The sequence below is a fragment of the Monopterus albus genome, unplaced genomic scaffold (assembly GCF_001952655.1).
Source record: "Monopterus albus unplaced genomic scaffold, M_albus_1.0 scaffold326.1, whole genome shotgun sequence".
NCBI classification, from domain to species: domain Eukaryota; kingdom Metazoa; phylum Chordata; class Actinopteri; order Synbranchiformes; family Synbranchidae; genus Monopterus; species Monopterus albus.
The window spans coordinates 270333-282377 of NW_018128206.1; the positions used below are offsets into that span (position 1 = coordinate 270333).

General features: G+C 43.7%; 1 protein-coding gene across 10 annotated transcripts in view; it reads left to right on the forward strand.

Annotated features, from left to right (window-relative positions):
* The window catches only part of LOC109974253 (sodium/potassium/calcium exchanger 2), a 43754-nt gene that overhangs the window by 5472 nt on the left and 26237 nt on the right, over positions 1-12045 (forward strand). For 7 of the 10 annotated variants that reach the window (XM_020624358.1, XM_020624354.1, XM_020624353.1 and 4 more), the window contains one exon: positions 10979-11026. The exons of 1 other annotated variant lie outside the window; for it this stretch is intronic. In XM_020624358.1, the coding sequence (XP_020480014.1) occupies positions 10979-11026 (48 nt within the window). The remainder of the gene's footprint in view (positions 1-10978; positions 11027-12045) is intronic. 2 more of the 10 variants (XM_020624357.1, XM_020624362.1) reach the window with 1 other exon arrangement.

Below are 12045 nucleotides of genomic sequence, written 5' to 3' on the forward strand. Positions count from 1 at the left end.
CTAGTAATCCACTGACAGGTGGGGGCAGGCACAGTGAGCTGGGTCAGTTTGGAGTGGAGGATGTCTGGGATGATGGTGTTGAACGCTGAGCTGAAGTCCACAAAGAGGGCCCGTGCATAGGTCCCTGAGGAGTCGAGGTGTTACAGGAAGTAATGCAGTGCCATGTTGACTGCATCATCCACTGACCTGTTTGCCCAGTAGGCAAACTGCAGAGGGTCTAGCAGGGGGTCTACGATGTCTTTCACGTGGGCCAACACCAGTCTTTCAAAGGACTTCATAACTACAGATGTCAGGGTGACAGGTCTGTAGTCGTTCAGTCCACTGATGGAGGGTTTCTTGGGGCACAGGAAGTTCAAGACCTGCACCTGCAGTTTTGAACTCCTCATAAATTGCATGACTTTATAACCACATATAACTTGACACAAAGTTGCAGAACCTCAGCTACCAGAATAAGTCACACGTAGGTGGAACGTGAACTTCTCTTGCCCTACTTTTTTTGCTCATTTGGGGACGCCGGAGACCGGTTTTAAACTTTTGTAGCTGTCAGGATCGGCACGTAAAGCTGCCGATGATGTCACGGGGGAACTCAATTATAGAGCCAGACGAGGATAAGTGAAACACTGTCTCTTTAACAAGAGCACTGGTAACTAAACGATACAGAAAACTACTTAAACTCGAAACACACTCAGGTTGATAATACAGTCCAGGGTCAGAGCCAGCAAACTTACACAGCCGAGGGATCCACAAATGAGAGGTCAGAGAGGGGAGTCCGATAGTCCATACACACAAAAACACGAGCAGAAATAGATGGCTAGGCAAAACTCGATGGTCAAACGGAAATCTGGGGTCAGAGCTGGAATCACAGCAACAGGTAAAATGCTGGAAAGTCTGAACAGGAGTTAGAACGATCTGTCAGCTTCCCACAGGGTGAGAAGCTGCTATATGCTATTGTAACCAGTTGTCATTAATGAGAAGCAGGTGAAACCAATCTGGGTGATGAGATAAAGTTCCTGGGAGTCGGGGTGAGCTGGGGACAGGAAGTAGTATCAAAATAAAAATATGAGACAGTAGCATTCATTTGGTTTTTAGAGCTTTTGGAAAATGGACGCCAGTTCTCTGTAGAGTTGTCGCCTCTGATCCATTGTAATATAAAAATATTCATAATCACAGTTTTCCTTTTGGTGGATGTGTATCTCAACCAGTAAGTTTACATTTAAACAGACGATTGACTGCAGTGCACAACACAAGGTTTACAAGTTTAACAAATGTTGGAAGGAAGGAAGTACGGTATTTGCCTGTTAGTTCTGCCCTGATTGGTTCCTAATACCTTTGTTTACCTACTGTAATGAGCAATTAGCCTCTGGTTAATCTTAAGGGCACTTTGCCTCAGTCGTCCCACCTCTGCCATCGTCTGCAGACTGTGGCTGCGTTTTAGATTCTTCTCTTTAAAATCATAACGACGCCTTTGAGGATAGGCCTTGAGCTACTGATGTTCATTTTATTGTATCGCTGCACATTCTGTTGGTTAAGCTTCTTAGTCTAGTGGTGTGGTTGGTTACTTTAAGGGGCAAAGTCCACTTGGGCTCGTGCACACAGCTCTGGTTACTGAGCACATTATGTGTTGGGGAGCTGAAGGAGGTCACCCAGGGCCTGATGACGTTTCCACCCCATCTGAACCCATCCATCCACCATGCACTCTGTGCAGAGACAGTTCAAGGTCACAACAGCGCAGGAGGCTCCTACCTGCAACTCACAAGCTTGAATGATGATGGGGGCACAAGATGGAGGAGCAGAGCTTTTCTCTGCCTCAGCCACTCTGTACTGGAGAAGCAACAGATCTGTGTGTAGCAGAGTTGGCTTTGCATGCCCGTGGTACCCCACTGAAACAATCATTACTCCAACCATTTCTCCTGTTTCTCTGTGGCAGAAATGGCCCTTTAAGCTGAGCCAATCAATGCTGGCGTCTTAATCACAGTAGCATTTCTCTTTTTTTACACTTTTCCTTTAAGCAACTGTTGTCACATTTTTTTATTGTTTCAAAACCTTGTGTTTATTTTTAAAGGTGTCATGGCTGATGGACTGACTGGTTGCATACTGGGTCAGACAGATCAGATAAGGTGGCACTTTATGTGCTGTAAACCCCCCTCCCCCCCCACTACTCGTCATGATCATTGTGACCAAAACTCTTATTACTTATTCTGTCATTTTAAAGTAAGGGTATGGCTGCATTTGAAAAGACAGCGAACACGAATTAAAGCTACATTTTTACTATGCTAACCCATTACATTAAATCGTCCTGGGTGTGATGTCACACTGAGCAAATCAAATGAATCATTGGACATAAAAAGAAAGGGAGTGGAACAAAAACTCAGATCTCTGAGATGGAGTCGGCAGGTTGGTATGTACTGTATAGATCCTGCCACAACATCAGTTGCCTGCTGTCGGCAGTGCTGGATAAGCCAGCGTATATCGAGGCAGATGTTAGTTCTGCTGAGATGGAAGGTGCGACCTCTGATGCATTACCAAGCTATAAATAGCATCACGGAGGCGAGATCTTCCATCAGATTGTGCTTCACAGGTCACTTACAAAGCAGGTTCTGTGCAGGGAGCGGACTGTGTTTCCTCCCTGTGGATTTGGACCTTTACTGTACGGCATCAGCACAGGTGTACAGTGAAGTTCACACACACAGTGCTGCTCGTTGGGCTGTTTATCATTTTTATCCCTGATCCAATGCTCCTGTGCAGGCAGCACTGCATGAGCTCGAGCTGTTTGTTGTAGCTGTGTGTGACATCTTCTGGGATTATCTTCCATTATGATGGATGTCAAGTTAATTTTCCACAAAATCCAGATGTGCACCGCTGAACTCCTGCCGATTTATAAACATCTGTTTCAGGTTGCTTCTTTGGGCTTGAGTGGATAATGAAAGCAGGTGTCAAGCTAATTTCGAGGAAATCCGGTTGAAATACAGAGTGTGTTTTGTACAATACCCAGAAACTGGCCTCAGCTTTCTCTGCAGGAATGTCAGGGTCGGGGCTGCTATGACTGAAATTTAAAAAACTGAATTTCTTTTCAGGTTATCTTCTGTACAGTGCTCGCCCTTGTTCGTGATTTGCACTGCAAGCATTCATGTTGGAATCCTTTTAAAAGAGAAGTTGTAGATGTGACCTTGGTTGACGTAAATGAAAAATGGGTGGACGTCCAAACCACTTGTGTGTTTCATTACTGAGGAATAGGTGGAAACTACCCAACACAGAAGCTCTGTTTGACCTGAAGGAAAGCAGAGAGGAAATAGCTTTACTGATGTTAGATATCTACATTATCAGTTGAAATTTATTTGTAAAAGCTCAGCAGAGCTGTCTTTGTGCATATGGGCTTTGGTGTAGATCATATGCACACACACCTCTGCAAAGATGTACAGCACCTCCCCACACACACACATAAGCTCAGCCAGCAACAATAGAGCCAGAGTCCGGTCGTTTAAAAATGGAAAGCTTGTGACTTTGATCTCACCGTGACGATGAGGAGTCCAAGTTTTATCATCTGCTCCAGCTGTATCTCCTTGTCTAAGGACAATAAAGTGCTTCTGTAGCATCAGTAATTAGTTTTTCTTATTTTCGAGGTTCTACCTTGTTGTTGGGCTGTTTGACCAGTCCACAGAGACGACAGCATCATTCAGAATAAAGTAACGGACCAATCAAAACAGGTTTAGACAGCGGGCGGATTGAGCCTGAGTTGCTTCTTTCACTGTTTCATTTCCATTGTCTCCTATTATTCCGTGCGCTCTCTTGGCTGTGCCGTCGCTGGGACCCTGCTTTTCTTCAGTTAAATTGCACTGGGTGGCAGTAGCTGTGCTAGTGAAGTTCTCAGTTGCATCACTGGTGCAGGTGGCTGCTTTTTATATTGCCCTTAGTTGGTTATTGTACAGTTTGGCCTCCCCCTCCATTCTTTTCAGAGTGGGCTGTGGCTCTTCACTGCCTCCTCAGAGTTGTGAATGGCTGAAGGTCACCCTGTCGCTTATTATGGTGTAATTATCAGAAGCACAGCATCGTCTGCTTTCAACAGTAAAGTAAACCGGTGCTCATAGTGCTATACATTCAGTGCAGATACATTGGGTTGGTCCAGTTCATAGATGTGTACATGACGTGACTAGCTCTGACTGGTGTGTTGGCTGCCCGTCTAGGCCACCGGCCACCGACTCAAGTTCCAGGAGGCCCATACATGCAACGTGCTGTCGAGTCGATGTCCAGACTATTTCATGTTCAGTTATGCAGACACGTTTAACATTAGAAAATTAGAAATCTTGATAAAAATCTTTCTCCTTCTGTTAATTAGGCTATAGATTGTTATTTTTTAACAGGTTCTGAAAAAGACCTACATAAAGTTTTTTTTTGTAAAATGAATGTAGGCCTGTCCCAGAGAAAATGATGGAATTCCTCAAAGATAAGATGTCTGGTTTCTGATCTTAGTCTCACAACTGATCATCTTTTTGTTCATCACCTAGCAGTGTTTCAGCAGCAGTGTTTAGGTGCTGCTTGACATCCCCCTCCCCTCACTGGATGACTTTTTATTGCCCCCAAATCTCTTCTTCACACGTCTTTGAGCAGTGGAGGACTCTGCGAGGACATTTATGGGGTTTTTTTCTGTTTCATGCAGCAACCAAATTGACAATGCTGCACCTGTTTAAAACGTGTGTAAATAATGATTATTTTAATGCAAAACACTTTGCTGTCCAGATAGAAACCTCTTGGGGTCTGCCAGGTGCTGACCACCGGTCTAGGCTATGAATACAACATTCCATCTACCTGTCTGACACTTTGCCTTGTTCAGACTAGCTGTGGCTGTTAATGTCTGTTTCCTGTTCAGCTCCGGTTGCACTGAACACAACGTGCAGCACCATGGACAGCGCCTCCTCGGCCTCGCTGCTCTTCAGCACTCAGACTTGAAGTGACTGCAGCGTTCTGTCCCGTTTCTTGTTAACTGTGGTGGTGTCAGTCTTCCTCTTAGCCCCAAGAGTTTCCCATAATGTCTTGTGAATAGCTCAAGGAAAGAGGTCAGGTAACAGTAAGCCTAATGTGACCTGTTGTAGGCAAACAACCTTTTCACATCCTTGTCAGGATTGTTTGTGCTTTCATGTTTGCTGATGTGTATTTCAGGGTCTCTTTAGTTCAGGACTTCTCCACATTTGAGGTTAAGCTGTAAGGGTTGAGACAAGTCATCCCACAGGTGGTTTCCTGTAGATTAGACAAAGGGGCTGCCTTAATCTAACACTGGGCAAAAGGCGAAGACACAAACTGCTGGATCGTTCAAAGTCGCTGCATTTTATGGCCCACACAGAGGATGTCAGTAGGCCCAGTTCATCAGACTGTTTGTCTTTAATGCTTAATGAGTGTGTTTTTATTTGGACTAGACAGCCTGAATAACTCTGGCTCCAGCTTTAACAGCTGTCTTCACTGGAGACATGTCTCTTTGATTTTTCCACTGTTTGAACCTTGGTTCAGTTTTAGATCATAGTTTTATGACCTTAGGATCCTAAGTTTGACTATGATCTTTGTAATGTTTGATTAAATTAGTAGAAATGCTGAAGGTCATGACATAAATATATCCAGTTATAGTAATGTCTGCCCCTTTTTGATAACATGAAAGGAGAGACTGCTTTCTTCTTCTTTTTTCTGAGGGAGAGCCTGAAGGTGAAATGTTGAGGCTTTCAAGAAACTGAAAGCCTTATTGATCACGGGCTATTTTTGAAAGCGGGCTCGAGTAAGCTAATATAACTCACTGTAAAAGCATCATGAGAAGGGCACCAGAATCCCTGTCTTGTGGGTTTATGAAATGACACACACAACCCAGCGAGATGGAAACGGTGCATATGGTTGGAGGTGGTCGAGGACTCGTGGGTCTTACTGAACTCCTTCCTCGGGTGGGGGGGGTTTGACCCCCGTAATCAGCCTCGCTAAGCTGCATCAGCTCTGAGTTGTGGTTTGTACACAGTAATACCTGTAGATAGTGAATTCCAGGGTGATGATGTCTGCAACGTGCAAAATGCTGGTGCATAGATCTCACAGTTGTCTACAGACCTGGCATCACGAACATAACCACAGAATTTTAAACCTAATTTAAGATGGTAAACTCCTCAAATGGAAGTGATTGCAACCAGACGGTCTCTAATGAGCTAATTAGGAAACACTCCATGACTCTGCACCTCCTCCTCTATTCTCATCTTAAAGGGTTACCTCTTGTTATGTCCATCACTCATGGAGGAGGCCGGCCCTTAACCCAGTCCTATTCCTGCTCAAGCCCACTGAGATGACCTGAAGGGGCACTATTACGACTTTGTACTAGACATACTGTCACAGGCCCACCTGACTGGCGAGCTGGAAGCTTCCTCCACCATCTTCCACATACAGGAGGCGACTGTCACCTGACCTGCTGCTAATGCCTGTGGTTAGGATTATGTGCATGAGGTGCCATAAAGTAATAGTCGCTGTCCTGATATATATTATTCCTCTGTGCTGTTTCCAAAAATTATTAAAAGCGCATCAGTGAGTCACACCACTGCACCGGGCGATGTGCTCTGTCATTATGATGAACATGGGCACTGCAGTTTATTTTGAGTTTATTTCAATGTGCAGCAATGTGAACCTAATGCAACATGTGTCATGCTTTCAGTTCATGTTGGTGGGCAGCTGGAATACAAATACTGCCGGATGTCTCTACCTATCAGGTTCTGGTGGCTCTGTCTTTGTCTGGATATACACAACTGGATTTTCACAACATGTTATTAAATGTGAGGCTCTTCATAATGTCCTCTGTGCATAATGCATTAATATTGATAAGGCCTGCTTGCTGGAGAAATACACAAATAAAATCACACACCACCAGTGTATGGTGGAATAAACAGGGCTGCTAGAGCAATACTGAGAAAGCTAGAAAGTGCTGCGGATGCCACAGTGTAGACAAGTGATGTCCATGTCCATCCATCCATTATCTATATCTTATCCTAACAAGGGTCGCGTGGGCGCTGGAGCCAATCCCAGCTGACGTGGGGCGAGAGGCAGGGTCCACCCCAGACAGGTCGCCGGTCTGTCACAGGGCTGACATGTAGACAAACAATCACACTCACTCCTATGGGCAGTTTAGAGTCACCAATCAACCTAAGCTGCATGTCTTTGGACTGTGGGAGGAAGCCGGAGTACCCGGAGAGAATCCATGCAGGCACAGGGCGAACATGCCAACTCCGCACTGAAAGGCCCTGGTTCGGCCGGGGCTCGAACCTGGAACCTTCTTGCTGTGAGGAACTAACCAGCTAACCATTGGTCTCTTGATTTTATATTGTTAAAGGCACAGTAATAGTAAAAATATTGAGGGTGATATGGTGCAAGTCCAGCCATTTTAGCATTCACCTGTCAGAAAGCTTTAGTTGCACAAAGGACAGCTGGGTTTGGACCAGTGTCGGGGATCGAGTTTAGTCTGTCTGCCCCTGTTGGGAATCGCACAGAAATCTTTCATAAAGACGGCACAATGGGACCAGTCATATCTAAACCAGAATAAAGAACCCAGCTACATGCTGCAGGCTTCCAGAAGATGTGTTCATTGTTTGCTACAGTCTCAAAAACAAAGAATCTGGTGCAGCTTCGTGTTGTTTACTCCATCTACAGATCAAAACCAGCTCTGATCTGACAGCAGCAACAAACTACTGTACAGATGTGATCAGGCTTGCAGGAGGTCATTGTTCCACCTCTTGTATTTACTCAGCAAGAACATTACATTGCACAATCTAAATTCAAACTGGCAAATGAGCGAATAAACAGCAAATGGAACATTATTGTTATTTCAAATTCACTAAGAAAACTAAGTTTACTACAGTACAATGCATTCACCCAGGAAAATGTCAAAAACACACTTGTGCCTGATTTGGGTGATTACATCCACTTGTAAAAATGACACAGCACATTTTGCTTCCCTATTCTGATTGGTTCATAGGAAAGTGATTTGGACCTAGTCCTGGTGAGCATTGCCTTGTGGGAAATCAGCATCATAGCACCTCCTGTAATTAGTTCTGCTTGTTAGAGAAATAAAGGGGTTACTAATTAGCAAATAGATGGCTTCTTGACTTGTGCATCCTTTCCCTCCTCTCCTTAAAAATCATCATTATTGTCTCAGGGAAACTGGGAAGCGAGGGACAGGGAGAGATACTGTGCAGTCCCACTGTTCAACAGTTTAGTTCTACCACTTTGGATCTAGATGGACAAATCTCAAAGGGTGTCATGCCCTGACCGACAGGCTGCCAACGTTAAGCATGTGGAGGCAAACACCTGCAGCTTTTCACGTTTGCTAAACAGTGTGGTTTTCACAGATCTTTACATACAGGCTGACAGATGCTGTCTACTACCGAAGGCTTTATCATGCAAGAGATGCTACATCTACTGTTATGTAACTTTGGCTCTGTCTGTCTGGCTCAAATCCTGGCTTGTGCACCTTATTCTTCTCCACATATCCTTGTGACATCCATTAAAATGAATCGTAAAGGGCCCGTTTGTCGTTAGAAATTGATTTCACTGCTTGACTTGCACATTTTAAATCTTTAAAAACTGCTTTTTAGATTGGTGTTTGCCCTCAAAGCCTGAATCGGTATGTCGGCACCTTTGTTGTAATGCTGATTTGTGAACAACAAAAAATAGCAGTCTGGCTTATTTACCCCAAAGTGTGTGTTACATTGATTTCCACATGGTTATGAAAAGGATGATAACAGGTTGGATGCTGAAATGAGGACACTTTGATAGTTTGTATTTCAGGAATTTCCTTGTTGAACTTTCTCCCTGTGTTTGCGTGGTGATTCTGTCAGTGCACTACTTGTAATAATCCCCAAGCCCTTGAGTGATGCAAGTGGAGTTTTGGAGCCTTAATTTCATGCTGTAGTGGTGTACTACAGCATCATTCAGAATAAGGTAATGGACCAGTCGAAACATAATCAGACCAAGTGTGAGTATCCTCATTGATGGTCCCTGCTTCCATTTGATCCACATTTAGGTTTTGGAATTGGATTTGAACTCTCAGAAAACCAAGCAGCCCTGAAAAAGAAACTAGGCGAAAGTGATGTGAAAAGTGATTTATCAAATGTACTGCTGGTTGCTGTTTTCATGTTTTATAATATATGTAGGGGATATTAAAGATTTGAAGGCTCAAGCATGCCTATGATGGATTTAATCGAACTTCACCATCAAACTGCAGAGGGTAAAAGAAGGTATTATTCTCTTCTGTAATTTGGCTTAAAAGTATAAAAGGAAATGTAAATCATCCTTCCAGAAACAGACCCTTTCTGTGCTCTCAGATTGCACACGAGAAGACTTAATAACTCGCTGCTCATGTTTGAACGTCAGGACTTTGACCACTGTGCTCAGATTCCTGTGACTGTCCCTCGTTAAGCTGTGGGCAATTAGAGAAGTGAAAGCAGAAGCATTCTTGCATGATGTCACTCTCTTCATGTCAGTACATGGGTACGGCTGCAGAAGGACATTTATCTCTCTCAGCTGATCCGCTTCCAAGAACGATCCTGATGTGACACTATGTAAGACCTGGAAGGCAGAGCTGCTGGTATGAGAGAACACACAGGCTCCAGAGAACATTCTAATCTCCCTGTGAGATTATTAGTCATAATATTTAACGCTGGCTTAATGAGCGACCCACAGTGTAATCTCTATTTGGCGTGCTCACCTCTTCTCCCCTAACCCTCCTGACTCAACTTTGAGGAGGGTGATAGGGAGTGAAATAGAATAATTATACCTCCAGTGTACAGGGAGATGTATGAAATGAGGAATAACAAAAGTTATAGTTGCATAGCTCTGTGGAAAATTTAAGGATTAGCTCATCTTCTGTTCACTTTTTTCGCACCCACATTTCTGTAATTACTCTGTTACTATACAGTAGCAAAGTCAATATATGGTAAATTATGAGCTGTTAAATAGAAGCGATGGGACAAACTGAGTGCTGACAATCACAGTGACTGCAAATGAAACCAGCTCCAATGAAAACGTCATTCTGAGTGAAAATAAATTTGATTTCATTTGGAAAGTTAATCATTTTTATGTAATCAACAAAAAAGAGGCACAAAATCACCCACAGAAGCTTTCACGTCATTCAGTACAATGCAGATGAATCACTAGGTTGACAAGTGTGAAGGTATAGTTTTTAACACAAGATCAGACTCGTGTGCTTTATCACGGTGCCTTCACATTCGACATATTTCTGTCTGAAAAGTGTAGGCTGTGAAACACAACCCATGCTAAGATCTGAACAAAAGCTTTGTGTTTGTTCCCTTGTAGTTGGAAACAGAGGCCCCTGAGTGACTTAACACGCAAACACGTTCTTGGAGATGAAGCGAGGGCAACGCAGTCAGGCGGCTGATCAAAGGCTTTTGTTTCAAAAATAGTCCGAGTACTGCACACGCCAGAAATGCCTGCTGAGAACGAAGGCAGAGAATTGAGTGATTATAAAGGACTGGAGTGACTGTGGCAGGATCTGGCAGCCGCTCTCATCTCAGAGGGAAAGTTTTCACTTTAAAGCTAGCAGTGCTGGCCCCGCATGGCAAAGCCTCTGAGTGTGTTTGTCTGGTTTCTGCTGTCTCTCTTCACCATTAATCTGCCCTACTTCTACAGAGATGTGCCAGACATTGTGATGCCAGCTGACATCTTTGACTGATATGAGTAAAACTGAAATGACATTTTAGAAAGAATTCCAGGAAAAGGAGTTTAGACACAGTCTAATCTTGCGCTGCTTGTGACTGAGACAGTAGGCAGGAATCTGTGCCTCAAGTCTTTTCCACTTAAACCGCAGTCAGTCATCACAGTCACTGTAACTGTGCTGTAATGTCTCTCTCTATTGTTTTTTCATTTTGTCTGCGTGCTTGCGTGCGGCATGCTTCACATCTATGTCCTGTTTTCTCTCCCTCTCCCCTTTTTACTTTTCCTTCTCTTTGTGTTGGATGAGAAGACGAATGCTGGGGCACCAGAGGATGATGGCAAGCTGTCGGTAGGTTCTGTTTGATTCCTGTCTGCTCGTGTGTTTGTCCCTGTTTCTGTGTAGATGTAATAATGTGACTTGTGTTTCTCCAACCACACTGTTACCTCTGACCTTCAGCAACCCCGTGTGCAAAGACTAGCTCTGTGTGTTTCTTTGACTTTTTTTTTGTTTGTTTTGCAATGGTTATATTTTCTGCACAGCATGCGAAAGACAACTGAGGAAGGAGCATGTGTGTAGAATGTGTAAGACTCTACTAACTCTCCTATACTTTCAAAAAGCGCTAAAGAACCTTTAGGTTTGCTGTAAAGGAAATGGAAAAACAGCAGCAGAGGGAGAATCCTCAGGGTTTCACAAAGGAACCACATCTCTGAGACCTTACACAAGCCCTAAGAGTCTCCATGTCTCCCTTGCCTCCCACTCACACCCATATGGGCCTGTGAATTAGCACCTAACACTTCTTGTGCCTACGTATCACCTGTGGGCCGCCAAAGGTGTGGACACACTCCAAACAGCTGCCACCTGCAACCATGCCTAATTTCCCATAGTTCTCAAGGGCAATTTTAACTTCTGTCATGACCTTGGCAGCAGCGGGGGGAGGACAGAACTCACATGCTGCTTTAACTGTAAATACCTGTCTCATTGCATGGGGCTTATATTTTTAAGAAGCTGGGGTACTGGGGGTTTATGCAGAAGAGGATTAGGGAATCATATTCTAACTGAGAGCATAACGAACATCATATACACATAAATGTTGCAGTGACATGAACTGATTTGATTTGATTTGATTTATTTATTCTTTCAAGCATGTAAAGACAGTTGATATGTCAACACACATAATTTTACACATATCCAACAAATGCTAATCCAATATCAATTTGCTTATACCTAGTACATGTTTGAATGGAGTAGGAAGAAGTCAGACTTATCCAGTCCTACCCCATGACATCATCTTACCATCATTGGTTTGCAAGCATATCTCTACATAGATAATTCTCTTCTACACCACACAAGTAATATACTAAAAAAAT